The sequence below is a fragment of the Hyaena hyaena genome, unplaced genomic scaffold, assembly GCF_003009895.1.
Source record: "Hyaena hyaena isolate Hyena2069 unplaced genomic scaffold, ASM300989v1 scaffold_631, whole genome shotgun sequence".
NCBI classification, from domain to species: domain Eukaryota; kingdom Metazoa; phylum Chordata; class Mammalia; order Carnivora; family Hyaenidae; genus Hyaena; species Hyaena hyaena.
The window spans coordinates 217,905-240,865 of record NW_024081264.1 but is presented as its reverse complement, the minus strand read 5'-3'; the positions used below and the strand labels follow the sequence as shown (position 1 = coordinate 240,865).

The 22,961-nt window shown below is 40.5% G+C and overlaps 1 protein-coding gene across 1 annotated transcript in view; it reads right to left on the bottom strand.

Moving 5' to 3' along the window:
* Positions 1–11,836: 11,836 nt before the first annotated feature.
* SLC16A12 (solute carrier family 16 member 12) overlaps positions 11,837–22,961 on the bottom strand; it is a 44,918-nt gene continuing 33,793 nt past the window's right edge. The window contains 4 exon segments of the mRNA XM_039257741.1: positions 11,837–14,555; positions 17,713–17,972; positions 19,917–20,496; positions 22,532–22,675. Coding sequence (XP_039113672.1) covers positions 14,293–14,555; positions 17,713–17,972; positions 19,917–20,496; positions 22,532–22,675 — 1,247 coding nt within the window. The 3' untranslated portion in view covers positions 11,837–14,292.

Sequence of the window (22,961 nt, the reverse complement as noted above, 5' to 3'; positions counted from 1 at the left end):
CCATATCTGTAAAGAAGTTGAGGAAAAGTCTATATAAAATGCTAATCAACAGATAATGGAAATCCTAACAAGTTGTCTTTAAAATAGTAACAAAAACAGGGGCGCCCGGGTGGCTCAGTCGGTTAAGCATCTGACTTCGGCTCAGGTCATGATCTCACAGTTCGTGGGTTTGAGCCCCGCATCGGGCTCTGTGCTGACAGCTCAGAGCCTGGAGCCTGCTTCAGATTCTGTGTCTCCCTCTCTCTGATCCTCCCCTGTTCATGCTGTGTGTCTCTCTCTCTCTCAGAAATAAATAAAAAATATTTTTAAAAAATAAAAAAAATAAAATAGTAACAAAAACAAATATTTTCAAGCAAGCCCTAATCTTTTTAAAGAGTTGTGACCAAGACATAATCATTGTGTACTCACCTTTGATCAGATTTGGCTCCATTCTGAGAAAGCATCATCTTTATGATACTAAGATGGCTGCCACATGTACTCTTACCCCAATGCAGTGGAAATGAGCATCTCTGCTCTCCTAGCCAGTTAAGAAGTCTAGACTTGCTCTCTGATAGAACTGCCTTAGGGTACGTGCCATTCTCAAATCAGTCATCATGGCCAGGGAGGAAGTTCTCATGCTCATTAGTTAGAAATGAGACACAACTGCCCCTGAAAGCAAAGAATGGGGAGAAAATAGACTCCTCTAGAAGCATATGGACTGCAAGGTGTAGGGGGTGAAATTATCAAGAAAATTGGTAGTGGATACTGACAGTCCTAACACCACAGACATACAGATTCAAATTAATACCTTCTAACCCCACTCTATACATTTCTCGGTAGCAAGTAAAATATTTCAGAAAGGAGCTAGAGTCATTCTTATCACGGAAGCCCCAGTAAACTTTTTTTGATGGGATTTCAGGTGCTGTGTCTCCTTAGTCTGGTTCTCTTATTCCTCTTCTTTATTCCTTCAGATCTCCTCTCTACCTCGGCATCACACAGGGCAGCCCGGTAAGGGGGTGGTGTATGGAAGATGGAGGAAGGGAAGAAGCCATATTCATACTGTAGTGATGGCTACCAACTGTAAATCAGACAACTTCAAAAAATAAAACAACCAGACACATTATGGACTGTGTTAATTGAATAACCTATATCCAGTAAAGCTAGCAGACCCTTAAAGAGCTATCACCAGCTTATTCACCAGCTGCTGTGAGGTCTCCAGGTCTTGAACATGACTAGTTCAAATTCAAGGTGACAATGGTAGAGGATAAGAGTGCGCATGGAAAGATCTGGACATCAAAGTCTAAACCAGATTACATATGTGAGATATATACTAAATTGGCATTGAGATTTTTAAGTTCCCTAAGTGAAATTATTGTACTGCAAAGTTTGAGAGCCTTTGGTCTACAATATGGAAAATATAAACAGAATAAAATTAATTAGGCTAATAGATTTAATTCTGGGGATCCTAGATTTCCTCAAATAATTTGCTTTTATTTGACTTTCTCAGCATATAACACAGTGCTTGGTATAGAATGTCTAATAAAAGTTGCCTAAATTGAATTGCATAGTTTTTGTCCCCACCTCTGAAAGCTGGCCTTACCAATTGACTCAAAACCTGTGAAACAGGTTCAAATCAGACTAGTTGGATAAACTCACCATTTGGCCTAATAAAGTCCAGAATTATTGGGCCTGAGTTTATTTCTTTGCCTATTAGATAAACCAAAAAATATGCTCAAGGAAGGTGATTGTAATTGCTCTTCAGGTAATTCCCTTCAAGAAGGCAGAAATGCTTCTTTCCCAAATGGAAGGTGCTCTTGGAAGCTATTTTGTTCAGCACTAAAGCTATGCTACAAGCCTCACAAAAGCTGAGATAAACCCTTTTTTAAAAAAATGTTCTTATTTATTTCTGAGAGAGAGCGTGAGCAGGGGAGGGTCAGAGAGAGAGGGAGATACAGAATCTGAAACAAGCTCCAGGCTCTGAGCTAGCTGTCAGCACAGAGCCTGATGCAGGGCTTGAACCCACAAACCATGAGATCATGACCTGAGCCAAAGTCAGATGCTTAACCAACTGAGCCACCCAGGCACCCTGAGATAAACCCTTTCAACAAGCAAATCAGCTGGCAGGAAAACCAGCTGCAGAGAAATGGAGCTGTAAACATTTTCTGGTGGTGCCTGGATGGCTCAGTCACTTCAGTGCCTGACTTCAGCTCAGGTCATGATCTCACAGTTCCTGTTTGAGCCCCATGTTGGACTCTCTGCTGTCAGCACAGAACCCACTTTGGATCCTCTGTCTCCCTCTCTATCTGTCCCCCTTCCACTCTCTCTCAAAAGTAAATAAACATTAAAAAAATTAAACATGTTTTCTGTCCTCTCTGGGTGCTGAGCTGACATTAGCAGTTGATCACATGCCCTCTGCTGGGCTTTCAGTGACAAAATAACCAGGCAGTATTCTTCTCTAAAAGTCCAAGATGCAAATTACCACTGTTCAAGAAAAACCACATAGACCCACAGAACTTTAGAACGAGGAGGACCCTGCCCTAACCAAACATATTGATAAGAAAGTTGGGACCCCATATCTCACTGGTCATGGACTACAATTTCTTCTCCTTGCTCCTGGTTCAGCAGTACTCTTCACTGTTTGACAGTTTCTATCTATAATCAATAATATTTGTTATACCAATTAAACTTTAATTAACATTTTGGCCATGATGTGCCTATGCCTATATGACATCAACCACAACACAAACAGACCCAAGGATTTTTTTTTTTATGGAATGTGTTTATTGTTGAGATCAAAGAACATGACAGAAATGTAAAAAAATGAAAATGTAGCATGCTTTTGTGTGATTGGTGGATTATAAGAAATGAAAATTTATTTGGCCTTCACAATTAGAATAGTCCCCTCTGAATAGTTCAAGGGCAATAACATTGTGACCCTAGTGTGGTGGCCATGAGAAGACCCCTAAGATCTCCAGCTACATGGAGACTGAGGGTCCCATCTGCTATACACTGACATCCATCATTGCATTTGCACTGAGGCCATTCTTTCCACCACAGGAATACCAACTCAGGCCCTGACCTGGGAGATGCACACTCCTCTGACAGGTGACTTTGGCTTGAGGATTCTCTATCAGCCTTGCCAAATTTTGCTTAAAACTAGACTGTACCCTAGGGCACCTGGCTGGCTTAGTCGGTAGAGCATGTGACTCTTGATTTCAGAGCTGTGAGTTTGAGCCTCCCGTTGGGTGTAGAGATTATTAAAAAATAAAATCTTTAAACAAAACAAACCTATACTGCACTCTAAGATGCACCTACCCAACTCTTCTTCCTCCTCTCTCTCCTATACTTGGAGCCAGATATGAATCACAGTTGGATGGCTCTCCAGCCTCTCCTTGCTCCGGTCCATTTTCTCTCACAGGTGTTTCCCTAATTAATTTTTTGCACTCAATCCTATGTTGGCATCTGCTTTTAGAGGTCAAATTAACTCACCTGTTGAAAGAAATACAATTAGATGACTCTAATTGGCTATAAAGTAAATCATGTTTGCATAATATTAAATGCGTTCAACTTTTCGAATCGGTAATATGGTTAAAGAACAGAACATAATCTTTCTAACCTTGTAATTTTTGAGTTGGAAAAGAAAGGGGGAAAGAGGTTGGGAAGGGTAGAAAAAAAAACAAACAAAATGAAAGAAAAACCTTACAGACCTTATCTTGCAAAAACGGAAATCAAGACGTTGAGTTACAACTTGATGGAAGAAGAAATAAAGGTTTAAATATGTTACTGTACATTATAAAAGTAATTGATAAATTAACTAAGAATTGATCCAAAACTGTCTCAAAGCTGTAAGGAACTGGAATAGGAGTGATTTAAATTCAATAATTAAATCCTCTCTTAACATAACAAGCAATCAATAAAGTCTACATTAAATAGATCAAGAAATAGCATTATAAGTCCACCATAGGCACCTACTGCCAGTTAAGATGAACTCCTCCTCTAAACTTGACCTTTCTTTCGCTCTCCCTCTACACCGAACAATGGAGTTTTGTTTTGTTTTTGTTTTTGTTTTTTTTAATCTAATGGCCACACCTTTTATGATTTACCTTCCTACTCTGATATTTCCTCTTCTCTTCTTTCCCACTTCTCTCCCAGGACCAAGGATCTCATGCCTTTCCAATTCTTTTCTTAGCCAGGGTTCTCTGCATCTTTGAAATGTGGTTTCTTCTCCTTACCTTCCTCTTTTCCTGAGATCAAGCCACATATACCTCATCCTACCCCAAACAAAATTCCCACCTTCTCTGGCAGTTTCATATTTACTAAAAAAAATTTGTTCATTACACATTTTGTTGTAGTTCACTATAAATGAATTAAAAACAGCATCTAATTACTAGAATCATGCACAGAAATGCCATGTATGTATTCCCTATCTACTCTGAACCTAGAGGTCTTTATAAATGAACTAGAATTCTTAATATCTCCTTTCATGATGGCACCTAGGCAGAGCAAGCAATGAAATAATGAAGGTGAGATGTGTAAGCTTTGGGAAAGCCGTATCTCATGAGAGGACATAGACGCCTCAGATAATCTCTGAAGGACAAGCATGGATTGGTGTCACTTGGATTGAACACTGAAAACACTGAACATACTGGCCTTTCCTCTCCTTCAGGAAAAGCCATTTCTGTCTAAGCTTCTTCCATAAAGAAAGAAAGAGATGAACATGCAAGAGTTCAGAAGTCAGCCTATTGATGAGTTCCCTCCATACATGTCCCTAACTAACCATCAGACTGGAGCAAAGCCCTAAGAAAAAGGGAAAGCCAGTTTAGCCACATCTGTAGATGCTGGTGACTCATGAATAACCACAGCTAACTCTTACATAGTATACACTATGTACCATGTGCGGTTCTAAGTGCATTACATGTATTAAACTTACAAAATCCCTACAGACAGCATTTTTATTCCTTCCTTTGCATGTGAATAAACTGAAATTCAGAGAAATTAAGTAAGCCCATGATCACATAGCTAAGAAGAGGTAGAAAAAGGAATTCAAACCCTAATCTAGCACTTAATCACCATATATAGTGTTTTTGAAATAGTCTTAAAATTTGTAATGAAGGATATGGGAAGATAAGGACCAATCTTTACAGAGACTGTAGGAAAATACTACAGAGGATCACACCAAGATCAGACATTCTACAATCATAGGCCACCCAACACTGTTTTACATAAGGTCCAAAAACTCCCCGGAAGGAATTATGCAGAAGAACTAGTTGTTCACATCAGCTGCCTTTGATGCTAGGATTAAAAGCTGCTCTGAAATCCCTGGAAAGAGGGGCGCCTGGGTGGCTCAGTTGGTTAAGGTTCTGACTTAGGCTCAGGTCATGATCTCACGGTTTGTGGGTTCGAGCCCCACGTTGGGCTCTGTGCTGACAGCTAGCTCAGAGCCTGGAGTCTGCTTTGGATTCTGTATCGTCCTCTCTCTCTGACCCTCCCCTGCTCATGCTTGCTTGCTCGCTCACTCTCTCTCTCTCTGAAATAAATAAAACATTTTAAAAAATGAAATCCCTGGAAAGAATGGCTTAAGAAATCAAGGAACTAAATCTAAGGGAGAGGCTTATCTCAAGATGAATGTTAGAAAACAGAGATTTGGAATGAACCTACTTTGGAAGGCTGAAGAACTAGTAGACAATTAGAAGCCAGGACACCCAGTTCTTCATTCTTGGGAGGAAGGCTACATCTTCTACACCAACCAGAATCAGAACCTTCTCCCAGTGTGGAGAGCGGCACAAGAAGACAGGGAAGGAGAGTGCTGTAAAAATGTAACAACCAGAGGTAGGCTAGGACCACCTCCCCTTTAAGATGGCCTCGATTTGCCTTGGGCTTTCAAGCTATGGACTGTGGAAAGTGGCTATGAGAATTCCACTCAACATTGATTTAGTGTAAGAGTAGCTTCACATGCTTTCCCTTCTCCACTTCACATTAATTCCAGCAACCTTATGCTTCAGTCTCACCGAAACACACAAACAACAGCAAACAAAAGAACTAAAACAAATACAAAAAATCAAAACCACTTATATATCATTTGTATATAAAAACACCTTATTGAAGTTTCAGGAGGAGGGAATCTCTGACTTAAAATTTGATATTAGATAATCTCCCCTCTTTTTTTGACAGAAAGGAGGGAAGGAGGAGGAGAGAAAGAAAGAAGGAAAGAGACGTGAGAGGGATTGAGGGACAGGGAGAAGAAGGAAACACCCTCAGCCACTCCTTGATGTCTCTGCCTCTTTCCATGATTCTAGGCCTTACCTCTTCCCTTTCTTCTCCCTCTGAAAGAAGAACCAATTCCTCCATTTTTCTTAAACAGCAACTCAGTTCTCTCTAACTCATCTTCAACCTCAGCCACAGACCCACTTATACTCGGCCAAACTCAACCAGCTGTGTAGTTCAATAAGTCTTTAACACAAATATACTTCCCTTTGAAGGCAATTGTTCTTATACACAAATAGCATCTCCTCACAATTTCATAGGGATTACACATTTTTAACGAAATCCAATCACTGAATCTCATAATTTGTGTACAATATAATAAACATGACGTTTTATGTTTCCAAATTGACAAAGAATACACCCCCCTATATCACTTGGTTTCACCATTTCTCAAAATTTGACTTCTGATATGTGAGATTCTGTGTCTCACACTTTAACCCTTTATTAACTCATATCAAACCAATTAACATACTAGTAGGAGACTGGGAAGGAACCCAGAATGGAAATCTGGATTCCTAGGGAAGACAGAAGGCTCAAAAAAGTTTTTTTATATTAAATTTTCCAATGGCTATCCTTATTCAAATTCATCAAAACCATCATTCATACTAACTTTGATACTCCACATAGAAAACTGACCTAGACAATCAAAACTCTGAAAAATACAACACATCTTTATACCTGTATTTGTTTGTGCTGCAAGAGGAAGAGGAAAAATGTGGGATGGGTAATGAGCAGGGAACTGGGGGCTGGAGGAGAAGGAAACAACAAACTTCAATGTTTATTTGAAGGCTATCCTTCTCCAATTGAGCTATAACTGGAGAAGTCAGCAAATTGGGGAAGTGGTCTCATACTTACAGCAGATGGCAGTACTGCATAACATGTCAAAACAAACCAAAACAAAACAAAAAACCTGAAGTTCTGGACACTTTAAGAGAGAAAACTTACAAATGATTCCTTTTTATTTTTTTCTTAAGTTTTATTTATTTAAGTAATCTCTACACTCAACGTGGAGCTTGAACTCATGACCCCAAGATCAAGTCACATGCTCTTCCTGCTGAGCTAGCCAGGATCCCCTAAATGGTTCCTATTTAGAGTTAAGAAGTGAATATTGAAGTATAACCCCATTCCCTGAACATTCCTGTTTTCAACTTAAAGACACCAAATGCAACCCCCAAATCCCAGCAATTTCGAAAGTCCCAGACACCCTTATGATTCCCCTCATCAGAACATTTATTAGTGTTAACTTAGTGCTGTATTGGCCTCAGGTATCTATCTGCTGGAACCTCAAGTAGCCAGGTAAAGCAGCTACCCCACATCCCTTTCCCCCACTCCCAGCTTCTTACCTTAATAAGAGTAGAGGCCGGGTGCCTGGGTGGCTCAGTTGTTTAAGCGTCTGGCTTTGGCTCAGGTCATGATGTCATGGTTCGTGGGTTAAAGTCCCACATCCAGCTCTGTGCTAAGAGACCAGAGCTTGGAACCTGCTTTGGATTCTGTGTCTCCCTCTCTCTCTGCCCCTCCCTTGCTCATGCTCTGTCTCTCAAAAATAAACATTAAAAAAATTAAAAAGAAAAGAGTAGAGGCTGATTCCAACCCATTTGGTCCTATACCTGGGTTGCTTGGACTGGCCTTAAATTTTTCCAGCCCTTAACGAATTCTTCCTCTTCTAACCTCCAGAGTATGCAGTGCCCTTAGCCTCAGGTCAGCATTTTAACAACTTCGTGGTGCTGTTCTCATGGTGACGGCTTCAATTTACCAATTAGGCAATTAACTTGAAATCATGGGGGCTGTGTGACATGTATTTTCAATTCCCCACCATAAAAACACAATATCAAATCCTGATGAGGCACTTAATACATAGTTTAGTTGATTAAATTCCTCTCACCAAGTCTTAAAAATATTTTCCAGCATGCTAATTTTCAGTAATGTCCTGAGTTAGAGGTCAGCCATAGGACCGTACAAAAAATTAACCAGAGACTTCCGCTCCTGGCCAAATACTGGTGTCATTTTCCAGTAAAGTAAAAGCGGCCGGTGTGGTGCCTGTTCCTGAAATCCGCTCTTCTCATGGATGAGGCACACATGCTCCACCTTTCCCTAATGTTCCAGGACTCCTTGTGCAGTGCTCCACCCCCAGGGCCTTCCATTCAATTTGAGCACAACCGAGTTTTCTGAGTAAGCCTGTCTGAGTTGAACACAGTGATATCATTTTTACTTTTGGGCCTCAATCGAAAGTTTTAGTTATATAGTATACATCTACCAACCCTTCTCTTTGCCACCTTTATTTGCTTTTGCAAACCTACTCTGTGCTCTGGAGCTCTACTATTCACGTGACACTTCTCACCAGTGTCTTACTAAGGCCAACCGAACGGGGAACATCTAACATGTCCTATCTGTTTTGGGTGCAAGAGCAACTTCAAGCAAACCCAGTCCTTCAATCAGACCCATCCCTGCTGTGTTACACTTCTCTTGAGCAGTTTCTTCATTCCTTCTTGTTTTCATTTGCTTTTTTTTTTCATTCATTTATTCATTCACCAAGTATCTATTGAGTGGCTACTATATTTTAGGCACTGGACTGACTGGTGAATAGTCTGTGTGATCCCTATTTTCAGAAAGCTTGTGGTTTTGTGGAGGAGATGGCATTTTAAAGTAACCACACAAATGAGTATTAATTATAATTAAAACATAGTCTTTGAAGAAAAAGAACAGAGTGTTATGAAAATGAGTAATGAAGGTGGTGAGGGTGCAGATATGTAACTTAGATGGGGTAGTGGTTAAAGATAGGCTGTCTAGAAAGTGACATTTAAATTGTGGCTCAAAAGTTGAGAAGTGAGGATACTGAAGGATCGACATGTGTGAAATGACCTGAGGGACCTGGAGAGCCAGGCTCTGCAGTAGAGTGAGCAGCAAGAGTGTAGCCCAACGTAGGGTCAGGCAGTTAGGCAGGAGCTACACCCTGCACGACCTCGTAGGCCATATTCCAGTGTGCGTACCCAGTGCTCACACCAGGCCTGTAACTTGTGATTCCAAAGCAGGGTCTCCTCTTCCCTGCTGAACTTTGAAAATAGAGTCAGATGTCCAAATTCTTCCACTGCTGCTTGGGCAGGGATTAGCAAATTTAGACCCAGAAGCTTTCAGAGTCTGCTGGAATCAAAGGTAACCACGTGGCCCTATCCCTCACTGGCATCTCCTTCCCCACCCCGAGCCACACCCAGACTCTGCTCAGGGCCAAGTTGCAGAAACAAGATCGCTGGGAACACCTCGGCTAGAACTGGGGCCTCTCTCATTCTCCTGTCATTGCGTTAGTGGGAGAAGACCCAACTTGCCATCACAAGAGAAACAATTTTATGGGAAAACTAAAAGGATTGTCTTTTATTTTCCTTAATTTATTTTTATTTCTATTTTTGAGAGACAGCATGAGAGGGGGAGGAGCGGGGGGTGGGGTGGGGAATGGAGGATTCGAAGCAGGCTCTGCACAGACAGCAAAGCCCAATGTGGGGCTTGAACTCAAGAACCAAGCCGAAGAAGTTTGAGGCTCAATCAACTTAGCTACCCAGGTGCCCTAAGGATCATCTTCTAAGATGTTAATTTTAATGCCTTTTAAAGTCAATTCAAATCTTAAGTGGGCCATACATCAATTCCTTAAAAACAGGGGCAACTGAGTGGCTCAGTCAGTTGTGTATCCAACTTCAACTCAGGTCAGATCTCATTGTTAGTGAGTTTGAGCCCTACATGGGGCTCACTGCTGTCAGCCTATCAGTTCAGAGCCCTCTTTGGACCCTCTGTCCCCCTCTCTCTGCCCCTCACCTGCTTGTGCTCTCCCCAAAATAAGTATTAAATAAATGTATCTATATACACACACTGTTTTTACTCCTCAAAGAGGCCCCTGACACTTAAAATAATTAAAAGTAGGGCCACCTGGGTGGCTCAGTTGGTTGGGCATCCAACTTCGGCTCAGGTCATGATCTCACGGTTTGTGGGTCTGAGCCCCCATCAGGCTCTGTGCTGACAGCTCAGAGCCTGGAACCTGCTTCAGATTCTGTGTCTCCCTCTCTCTCTGCCCCTTCCCTGCTCACACTCTGTCTTTTTCTCTCTCTCTCAAAAATTAAAAAACAAACATAGAAAAAAATTTAATTAAGAGTAATAACGAAAGTAATAATCATCACTTTTTTCCTGAATTCAAAAGCACTTTTCACTTATTTGACACCCTCTTAAGCTTCATGTGAATAGATCATGTGGGGGCTGGGGAAAGACAGAAAAAGAGTTTTAACCTGTAATTTAGGTGCCCAAAGTCCACAGTAAGAAAGCGGACCCAATCAGCTTTGTAATGATGTGGTCCATTAACAGGTGATACTAAACCACCCAAACCTTCTGTTTGCACGTATTTAAATTATTCTTGCCAGGTTCAGTTATTCTCTGGCAGCTGAAGGAAGACATGCCCTATCAGCATGTTAATGTATTTCAAATAGCTTCATCAAGGGGGAGGGTAAAGGGTAGATAATTATAGATGCTGTGTGGTGGTTATGTCACATTTATTTTAATGGGTTTTTTTTGTTCATGTTTGAAAAGTTCCATAATGTTTTGTTTTAAATGTCAGTCTTTTTAATCATGATTTAGTATTTTCCCATTCCCCCCCTACCAAATATTTTTCTGTGTTATGGGACAAAATCCCAGTCATCTCTCACCAGTAGCTGCTCTGGCAACAGGTATAAAAATCTCTTGTTTAGTGGAGAGAAAAAAATAAAGACTCAAACTTTGAAGTATGAGAAGAGAAACTCAGATATCTACCTTGAATTTATACTATCTCAGCTCAATAAACAATTTTCAGAATTAGACCTCAGCTCAATAAACAATTTTCAGAATTGAGACGAGGAAGGTGAGTGCCAGATAGACATTACCACCTTTGTCATCACTGGGCAATGGTGCAGGCACATAAGAAAAAATTCAACTGTTGACTGAGAACGCATGACTCTGGTAATGCAGAAGGTAGAATTCTCTTTTGGGACAGAGTATGCTTCCCAATCTTCTCCCTCTCTCTGCTACACACCGATAAATGCTCCCAAAGAGAGGCCTGGATCAATAGACAGCAAATTAAACCACGTAGCCTGGAAGTAGTGGTCTTGCTAGAACCAGACTCTAGGGAAAACTCTTGGAAATTTCCATTCTAGAATCTTCCTATCTATACGAATTGGTAGATTGAAGCATAATCCAAAGGGTTTTTATTTTCTCGAGGAAGGGCCTGTTTCCAAATGGCTCTTTGAACACACATAAAAAGATAACCCAGGTAGGCACAAGGGGCAACAGGCAGGTGCCAGCATCAGATAGGTTCCTAGCTTTACCAGACTTCACTGGAGGCAGCAAAGTGCAGTGGCCACGCGGTGCCCCAGATTCCACATCTATCAAATGATAATAATAGAGGTTATTATGGGGATTAGATAATACAATGCATAGGCAGTATTAGCACAGTAGCTAACACATTGAAAACACTCAATAAATGGGTTTGGTTTTTGTAAATTACTTGATCGTTTACCACGTCTTTATATGCCAGCTACATTTTAGCATAATCCAGACAAGTTCACTCACCATTCAATCCAAACCCCTTGTACAAGGAAAAATGTTTTTCCAAACACAAATATAAACTCATTTTATTATGTTTTTGAAATAAGAAAATATGAGCATAAATATCTGATCTATTAGTAAAATCACAATCTGAAAAAAAAAAAAAGGCCCAATGGTACAGTGTATCAATAGAAGTTAGTTTCTTTGCTTTTCTATTCAGTCAGTTTCAAACTAGAGCTCACAGTGATGTAAAGACATATTTAAGATGTAGAATCATCCTACCACAATTTTGTTCTTGATTCCACAAAACACATCATTCCCGCGGATCTCTCACTTTTGAAATAAACAGTATAGGCACACGGAACCTTAACAGTAAAATTTTATGGAGATGACAGTGGTAGATTCTAAGATCTACATTTTCCTGGCTGGTTTTCTAAAATTGCACTCCAAATGGGAAAGTAAAAAACAAATTTATGCATGTAGAAAGTAAAAATATCCCACATATTTGAAACAAAATTTTAAAAGCTCTGGTTGCTATACTCATTTTTCAGGAATACATATAATACTTCAGAGAAATCATATTGCATAACAGGAGAAACAAAATTTTACTGTGGCCACTAGGAAAAAATATGTCTAGGAATATTTAGAACTATTTATATTTCAAAAAATCTTTAGGCTTAAAGATTCAAGAAATGATATTTAGTGTAAAGTGCTATTCCAAACACACAGAAGTTCACTGTAAATTTGACTTTTACAGATACTTTCCAAGTATTGTTTTTAGATTACAAATGACATAGTAAATGGGTTAAAAACTAAATTCTTGAGCTAAGTAAAAAGATAACAGGCGACATTCAAATTTATCTTTAGAAAACAGCAGTGGAATATTAGTTTTCTTCCATTAAATCACGTCAGTACTTCATTCTGAAAGCAATGTATGTATTAATATGTAATTTTATGAAATAATCCAGTTATAGGTAAAGACTCTTGTTGAACATGCTTAGTCAACCTAGGATCTTCCTCAGTGCTAGCTGGGCATTTGTGAGACTGCCCAAGGGATTCAACGGCCTTCTGGGTAAAAATATTTCTTTGAGATTCAGACTGAATATTTTTCAATAGTTAAAATCCCTTTTCAATTGTGTAACGTGCTCCTAAGTTACAGGTATCACATGACTGGGTGATTCAGGGCTCTCATTCTGTGGATTTAAAGTGGTTGGAGACCACCTGGAGCCTCTGGCCTTTCTCTTCTCTCTGATACCCTCCCTCTGAAGAGCCAGAAATTATCCCAAACTATAGGAAAATAGAGTACTTGAGAATAGAAAACTATGCTAATCCAAGGAGCAAAGTATGTGAAAGAGTTCTTTGAACTATAAAATATCACACCACTAGCCTTCCTAACCTTCTCCCTCTCCCCTGAACAAAGCTCTAATTAATGAGAGCACTAGGATGCTGAGGTTAACCCCTGAAGCCCTCTCATTCATCTAGAGACACCCATCAAGTTTCTAATGATTATCCATAAAGAGGTAAAGGGCAGTGGACATTGGAACTAGAATTAACACAGGCAGAAAGGAATCTCACCTTTAGAATATCTCTAGAACAATGTTTTTCAGGCAAACCTCCCAAGTTCCTTTTTGGGTAATGATGAACCTAAATGTCTGATCTGAAAAGAAAACTCCCATCAGAGACCTGCTGATTTGAGAATTCAATTCCTGCCCAGCTGGAGTACTGCCAACATTTTTCAGTTCTTAACAGGAATGTGTATGCGATTTCAAGAAAAGCTTTGTTTCTAAAGAAAAAAAGAGGAAATGTTGGTGTTAACATTTCAGGTAAGATTGAGGAATCACCCTTGTGACTTGGTGTATTCTGCTAAACTCAGTATCATAAGCGATAGGAATAGAGGTGAGTGCCGGGTCAGAGGTGAGGGGCTCAGTCTTAGGAAGAAAGCTTTCATTGGATGGGGGGGTGGTGAAGATGCCAACCCTTTCTCAGTGGAGTTTCTCATTAGGGCTTTAAACAGAGTTGTTGAAGAATACTTTAGATTCTTCAAAGGCAGTGATTAATACAGACCCCCTTCTCCAAAAAAGCATAAAGTAAGCTCACCTACATGTCATTGTTTCTGTTTACCTTCTAATTGAGGAAGATGGAGGGCCAGAGAGTTTGAGACAAAGCTTCCCAATGTCATCTGCTTTGGTAATGCTTTGAAATTACCCGCAACTACAACTTACTGTATCAGCTATGTCCCAACATTCTCCATGGAGTGATGCTCATTGCCTGAAAGATGTGAGTTCAGTTGTGAGCACAAATCCCAGATGGGGACTCTGAGCCAGTCCAACTTGCTTTGTTATTTGCTTTTTTCCCCTATAAACGTGTTAATAAAACAACAATAATAATTTCCTTGGAAGGCAGTGCTTCTGCCAAAATAAGATGCTTCAGAGACACGTACAATCCGGTGCTCCCACCTCTCTCAGCCCTGAAGATTCCCAGGTTCGAGGACATTGGTCATGTGGGGTTGTAACCAGGCACTGCGACAGCCACAGATTCCTCATCCTTGTGATCTAACTCTCTTGCTACAGAATAAGCCACCGATCCATTGGTCCATAGCTGCAGCTTGGGATCAGACTCTTTGGCCAGGAACCGCAGCTGGGTTTTTTTCATCTTCTTTACAAGTCTAGCAAAGCCAAGCAACACAGAACTAAATATCATTGAGAATCCACAGAGCAGAAATGCTGCAGTGTAGCTGCCTGTCGTATCCACAAGCCATCCTGTAATAAGCAACAGTGAAATTACATTGTTGAGTTGACAATTCAATTATTTACCTACTCTCAAAATGAATCATTTTTTTAAATGTTTATTTATTTTTGAGAAAGAGGGGGAGGGAGACAGAGCATGAGTAGGGAAGGGACAGAGTGAGGCACAGAATCCTGAGCAGGTTTCAGGCTCTGAGCTGTCAGCACAGAGCCCATGCAGGGCTTGAACCCACCAACCGTGAGATCATGACCTGGGCTGAAGTTGGACACTTAACCAACTGAGCCATCCAGGTGCCCTAAATCTAATCATTTCTAAGGATAAGAGCAATAGATTGCTAGCACCACCATTATAATTTTGACTTGAAAAGCAGATCTAAAAATATGGTGCAGCAACTGAAAATGCATTCTGTTTTCTAGGAAAAGTTCTAAAATAGATGGTCATCACTATGTAAAGTGCTTGGAAGAGTGTCCCATTCTTAGTAATCGCACAATAAATATTATTATTAATCCCAGAAAATATGGTAGAAAAGATAAAAATAGCATAAGTCAAATTATTGATGTTGGGATCATGTATCCCTGGTGTTAAGAGAATATAGCTGTACCAAATGCTTGTAGTATTCCCAGTACCCACATATTGTCTATCCTGAGTAACATTAACATGCTCCTGGATAAAGAAGAATCCAAATTTTTGGCTGGATCCAGTCATTGTACCCCATGCAGTGAAAATCAGAACTTTGGGCCATCTTAGATGTGCCCAATGCAAACTTTATAAGGTATCATTCTGCAATCATGGCAGTTTTTTCTTTATCTCATGTTGCAACAAATTAATATCTATTCCAGCTCTAAATTTTGAGGAGAACCAGGGCATACCATGTGCAAAATGTGGGGCACAATGATAAGAGAATCGATGGGATCAAATTAGACCTTGGCAGACAATTATTTGTGATTAAAAAGTTTTTTTTTAAAAAACTCCTTTAAACTTGTATGAAAACCCATTGGGAAAATATATGATTTTTCCTTTCACTCACTTCAATTCATTAGTCAAAAATGGTATGTAGAAGTTGTTATAAGCCCCACAAAGTTTCCTGTAATCCAAACTACTCTCAAATATATTAGTTATCCTGTGATTTGCTTATGCATTTCTGTAGCACCAAACAGAAAAGACTGAGTAGAGAATTGTCATTTTAACGGTAATTAAATAAAAGAAGTATTACGGTAAGAACTTACACCCTAATCCTCCAATGCCTGGCAATGAGAATAATGTCTGGTTTGCCAAATGAAGGCCATGGATAATGAAAAGGATTCAGGAATCCCAATTTCATTTATGCACTATGACTTTTTAACAGAATTACATTGCTCCCCCCAAGGTTGGTAAACACAAAAATTGGCTATTAAGGGAGGATGTAGGGACATTTTGGAGGCAGTTTCCAGAAATGAAGCCTTAAAAATATAGTCCTATATCAGAGAATTTAAACTGACCAGGAACTAAGAAAAAATTTTTTAATGTTTATTTATTTTTGAGAGAGAGAGAGCGTGAGCAGGGGAGGGCAGAGAGAGGGAGATATAGAATCTAAAGCAGACTCCAGACTCTAAGCTGTAAGCACAGAGCCCAACACGGGGCTTGAACCCACAAACCATGAGATCATGACCTGAGCTAAAGTCAGTCGCTTAACCAGCTGAGCCGCCAAGGCACCCCGACCAGGAATTTTTAACTGCAGCTGTGAAGCAACCACGGTTTCCCCTAGTTTGCTGCTTTAGCAATGGCTGGTGTTCGGAAATCATTCTAAACTGTTTATTCACAGCAGCAGCTAAAGCAGAAACCCTGCCTTCTTCAAAAAATTCCCCTCTTTCCTTCTAGGAAACTGTTTGGCTCATTTCTTTTTTTGTCTGTCTTCAGAGATCTTCACTCTTTCAGTTTTAGTTTAGGCAGGTAATAATGGAAACCCATTATTCTTGATCTTTGATGTGCATGACATAACAGGAAACCTGGTTGAGAATGTAGATTCCTGGAAAGATTCAGATCACGACGGGAGACTCAAGGAATCTGCATTTTTAACAAGGGCCCCAGGGGATTCTGATGTAGGGGGTCCCATGACCTCATCTTGAGAAACTCTGGTCCAGACCACTTACTCTAGGGAGGAGGGAGGGATTCTGACCTGTTTGCTGCCATGGTAGCGCCAAAAGCAATGCTGGTGTACACAAGCAATAAATATTTGTCAAGTTACTTGTTTAATCATGCTTTAAATTTCTATAGCATTTTACAGTTTACAAAACATCCTAAAGGCTTTATCCGATGATCCTCAAATCTTTAAATCCAAATCTGGCCTCCCTCTAAAGCTCAGATTTCATCCTTAAACAGCTCTGTTAGATATTTTATTGGGTACTTCAGATATCTGATGCTTTCTAAACTTTTAATTCTTTTTCTGGCAAAGCTACTTTTTCCAACTTCCTTATTTCTTTCTACCATGCCATTATTTTCTAGATTATCTTTGAATTTTCTCTCTTCCTTCACCCCCACATGCTAAATTCAGTTGCTATTTTTTCCCAAAACTTTCTCCTTGCCCCCAGAGCTCATCTCCATTTGGTTCAGACCTTTATCAGTTTGCTCCTGAACTATTAGAATGGAATCCTAACTGCTTCTCCCCTAAAGTATCAGATCAATTGCTAGATTGCATCTTCTAAACTATTTTCTTTACCACATTACCCCTTTTCACAGAAACTGTAATACTACCCATAGTCTTTAAGAATATAGGGCCCCTTTAGGTCCTTTGGCAGGCATTCCACTCTGACACCCACTTACCATTTCAGCCTCATGGCCCACTATCCCCAAGTGGAATCCTGTACTCCCTCCAGACTTCCCTCCTAATGTGCCTCACTTATAAGTCTCAACAGCTGCTCCATTCCATTGCTCCCATCATTAGTGTGGAATGGAATCAAGACCCTAGTTTTGGACTTTTTCTTTCCAAGGAGGCTAAAGTCCCTACTTGGTTGGAAGAAAATGATAAAACAAGGATATAAGTGAGACTATGATACTTTGATGGCTCATGAATCCTTTTCTCTTTCATTCTTCCCAACTTAACTTCCAATACGCATGGTCTGTGTGTGAGTTGACTGTTTTCACATCAGTATGACAAACAGAAGAGGTGTTTGGGAGATCTCTCTGGAAACTTACCTGCAATGGGTGGGCTCACCAAGTATGGCACTGCATGAAGGAAGTACACCACACCGAGCGCTGATGACAAAGACGTGGTCCCTACTATTTCTGCAGTCACTACTGGGATCAGAGTCACGTAGGCACCATCAAAGTAGCCAAAGGTACAAGAGAAAGGCACAAGCAGGGGAAGACTTTGAAGCATTGGGAGGCAGAGATAGCAGAGCCCATCCAGTCCCACGGCAAAGAGGTAGCAGACATACCGGTAATTCTTCAGGCACCTGTGGATTTGAAGACCAAGAATGAGTGCAGAACGCACAGCTTCTATCAAAGAGATTTAGAACCATGGCCATGCAGTGATAAGCATTGCAGTTATTTATAGAGAAGGCTTCCCATGATGTGTTATCTATATTGTCTATTTATCTTTCTTTTGGTATAGAAAAACACAATAATTCATCTTCCCAGGAAACATGGTGTGGCATAAAATATGCTCTTAAATTAGAAAGGCAGAAGTTTGAATCCAGTTCTATTACCTACTAACTGCTTAACTCTAATCTCAATTTCTTTAAGCTGTATAATGGGAAGGTTACCTATCTCATATGGTTACCCTAAGGATAGTTGTTAAATAACATGTCAAGTATCAGGAGACTAATATTTTCTAGCAGTCTATATTAGATTTGTTCAGATATGTCATCCACGGGTATCTAGTACATCATATATGGTCAATAACCCAAGTTATACAAGGAAGAGGTTAGAATATGAAGACATTAAAATGATTTACCAGAGCTTATGTCAGTCTTGTACTAGGACTAAGTCTTATCTCAAGACTTCCCCAGTGGTACTTCCATTACATTTTCCCTCTTTAGCTCCAAACTCATCATCATTGATACCATTTATTTCAAAGACTCAGTATAATATCAGCAGCCATTTATGCTTTACAAATGTTTTTCAACCCACAGTCTCATTTGAGCCTCACAAAATGCTAAGAGGTCAACAGAAAAATACTGTACTGGCCTGTTTTATAAATGAAAACCCTTAAAGATCTGAGGGTCCGTGATTTTCCCTAGGTCACAGGGATGGTAAGGGCAGAGTCAGCACAAGACTTAAGGTCTTGTACAACCCTGAGTAGAGATGCCTCAATCAAACCTATACTGGGCTGCTTCTTGTTGTGTCGATTGTCAAGATAGATACCCCAGCTCTCCCTGCTTTTCCTTAACCATTAAATTTTTGGAATTAATTTTAAATATTATATTCATAGCACTGGAGAATGGCTGTTGAACCCTGAGTAAGTACCAAAGACATAAAATGTGAGAAGCCACATGCTGATTGCTCTCCCAGGTCATAGCTCAAGTGTGAAGAGAATCTGAGTATCTCACTCTCTTCAATCCAACCAGTAAGCCTTAGCTTAAGAAACTGCTTAGTAGGTTTCTTATAACTTGAGTTTCTAAGCCTAAAATCATACTGAAAGTATTTGCTATCTGCATTGTCAAACACAAATATGTGGCTACAAATAATGTGTTATCATTGCATCTGATCTCCCTGCCTGGACTGAATTCTGTTTCTCTCTCCATTGCCAGCCAACCTCTGTGTTTATTTGTTTGTTTGTTTTTGTTTTGTTTTCTTGTTTGTTTTTTTAAACCACAACACCCAGCCTGAGCTCTGACTTGACTTGGGATGGAATGAAATTACAGAACTTGTAGTTACCACAGGTTTCTGCAATTTACACATACCCACTATCCTGAACCATTTAAAACAACTATTTAGGCACTATGGCCAACTCTAGACCACCACCTGTTTTTGCACTATCTGTGAACTAAGAAGGGTTTTCTCTTTTTGAGTGGTTGGGGAAAAAAGTCAAAAGAACAATATTATTTCAACATGTAAAAATTATTTGGGAAATTAACATTTCAGTATCCACAGTAAAGTCCTACAGGAACATGGCCACTCTCATTTCTTCACATATTGTCTATAGCTGTTTTGTGCTACAACAGCAGAAGTGAATACTTGTGATCATACGACCCACGGAGCCAAAAATGTTTACTGTCTACCTCTTTCCGGGAAAAGGTTTCCAACCAGTGACTAGAAGAACCAGCAGGTGGGTTGCCTTCAGATATTGAAAACCCATAAACATCCCTCAGGTGTAGGTTTTCTACAGGGTAAGGGGATAAGGAGGGAAAGCTGAGAGTACCCTGGTAGAGCGCCAGCTGTGGTTTCACGGATTTTACCTTCTGTCAGTTAGCCATCCAAATGTGATATTGCCAATAATGTCAATCACCCCGAGTATGGACATAAGGAAGGCAGCTTGCTGGTGACTCACTCCGACACTCAGAGCATAAGGTACCAAGTACACAAAGAGAGGGCTGCAGCCATAAGCCATAAACAGAACAGAGACGGCTAACACAACGAAGTCTGACATCAGTAAAAAACTGTATTCCTGCTGCAAAGAGCAACAGAGGCAGGTCTGCACCCATTTTTTAGTCAAAGTTGAACAGGGAGACACTCGCTTAAAGTCTTGTTTCTGAGTTCTACAGATGTGGTCCTGCTCCGGAGCTGTATGGTCTTCTTTAAGAGTAATAGGCCGCATCAAGGCGCCGCAAACACAGAGATTCAAAACGAAGCCCCCAAGAATGAGTAATGCTCCCCGCCAGGAAAACTGTTCAATAAGGAGGTGAACCACTGGAGCCAGTATGAAGGTGCCAATGCCACTTCCTGACATGGCGATCCCATAAGCAAGGGCCTTCCGTCTGCTGAAATATTTGCCAACCATGGCAATGGCTGGAGAGTAACAAAGTGCAAATCCGAGACCTAAGGATGAAGAGAAGTCTATGAGCGCTGGTACACTGTGAACAGCCAAGAAAACAAAATATCTCAGAATACATTTACTTGGATTAAAGAGAATCTGGTCTTCTGTCAAACGCTTTTAAAACTACTTTCTACACCAAACTGAAGAGGAATCTCCCTGACCAGTCATTCACAGTTTGGGAAAGTATAGCATATATATAGGACTTTCTTCTGTGGAAGAAAACCTTAAAAAAATATGGCTTCTTAAAATGAAATGGAGAGCTTAAAGACCATAACACAAACAGAATTTGAATGAACTAGAAAATCAGGATAATGCTGACCCAAGAAACTTATTCTCCCTACCCAATACCTCTTTTATCTTTTTAAACAAAATTTTTTTAAATGTTTTATTTATTTCTGAGAGAGAGAGAGAGACAGCGTGAACAGGGGAGGGTCAGAGAGGGGGAGACACAGAATCTGAAACAGGCTCTATGCTCTGAGCTAGCTGTCAGCACAGAGCCCAACACGGGACTCGAACCCACGAACCGTGAGATCATGACTTGAGCCGAAGTCGGGCGCTTAACCAACTGAGTCACTCAGGTGCCCCATGCCTCTTTTTATCCTAAATTATCCAGAGGATTACTTCAACTCTTCACTGACCGCTCTAGAATTTGGGTTTAAATAGCATATATGATCCCATGAAAGTTCCAGAGTAATTTCATATAATTGGGAAACTTCATGCCAAGGTTACACATGAACACAGCATGTGCACATCGAAACCTGAACATATTCCTTAAAGTCAGCAGAAAGCCTCTTAAAGATTTTCAGCTTCTATTCCTTTTAAGTCAAGAAAATCTGAGCAGTGTAAAACCTTGAACTCATGGCATTTAAATGGAAAAACAGAACCACCTTTAGCTTTATTCCCACCTGCTCTGCAGTGTGGCCAATGATCCCTATTTGCCTGGACTGATGGGTTTCCCAGATACAAGATTTTCAGTGCTAAGACCAGGGTACTCCTTGGTAAATTGGGATGACTGGACACTCTAGCAGTTGGACCCTTTGGGTTACATGGGACAGATACCTTTTTTTTTTTTTTTTTTTTTAGCAGACAGAGCCAGATTTATAAAATCACTATGAGTCTATGTCCTTCATTGACCAGATCATTCTACCCCTATGGCCCAGACTGAGTTAGTGCTATTTCGTATCCCTCTGAGTGAGGGGGCAAAATGCCCCTCCAGTGCCACCAACTGACCCCACCTTGATGCTATGCAGTCCCCTTAGGTGTGATTAATGGAATGCACATAGATTACTTCTCTTCTTGCAGGGTTCATTATAATTCTCTGAAGTATACTTCCAGCACATTGAGAGAGAATGTATAGTGTAAGAATCTTCACAATGAGAGGCTTTCTTTTTAAATTGTAAACCCTCATTTATTGGACGATGATCCTCACTATAAAGCAGGGACAACTCAGGTCAAGTGCAGATAGTGTCTTGGCAAAGATGTTGGGAGAATGATGGCTGCTGAAAATTTATGTTGCCCTGGCTAATATTTCATTGCTTCTGAGTAAGAATCTCAGCCACCCACTGCTGCCAGAGGGGAAGCCAGCAGTTACTTATATCATGTGGCTGAATCCAAGTGGTGATACATTTTCATTATAGAAGTGCAATCAATTGCATTTCCAGCTCTTTTAACTGCTAGGTAGGTAGGCATTAGCCAGGTCAACTAGATTATGCATCTATGGGGCACCTGAGTGGCTCAGTCAGTTGGGCATCTGACTTTGGCTCAGGTCATGATCTCACGGTTCAGGGGTTCGAGCCCCACGTTGTGCTCTGTGCTGAAAGCTCAGTGCCTGCAGCCTGCTTTGGATTCTGTGCCTTCCTCTCTCTCTGCCCCTCCCCTGCTCATGCTGTGTCTCTCTCTCTTCTTCAAAAATAAATAAACGTTAAAAAAATTTAAACTACGCATCTAACAAGATGACTATTTTATGGATTACAGTTCTGTTCAGGTGTTGACAACACTTGAAGGGGGTGGGGAGATGAGTGGTATGAAGGCCCTTACCTGTAAGAACTCCCAGAGTGAGGTAGAGATGCTTCAGACTAGTGGCAAATGAGCTCAAGATGAGACCAGTCGATGCAAGCAAGCCACCCAGCATGATTCCCACTTGACAGGATAAATGGTTACTGACAACACTCCCAAGTGGAGCTTTAAAAACAATAATAAATAGGTTCAACAGAGAGGCCTTGAGGGCACTGTGAAAAGGCTGTGGTGTTGCATTGACAGAGCAGAGAATGATTGACCTTTACAGCATCAAGCCCATCCCGCCCATTCTACATATTTGGAAACTGAGGAGAGAGGAAATAACTTGTCTATGGTCACACAGAGAACAAGTGGGAAAGCTGGAATTAGGATCGTTTCTACTGACTTGTATTTCCGTGCCCCATTGGCTTCTCCATTCTATTGCATAAGTCACAATTCCAAGACTTGGGGA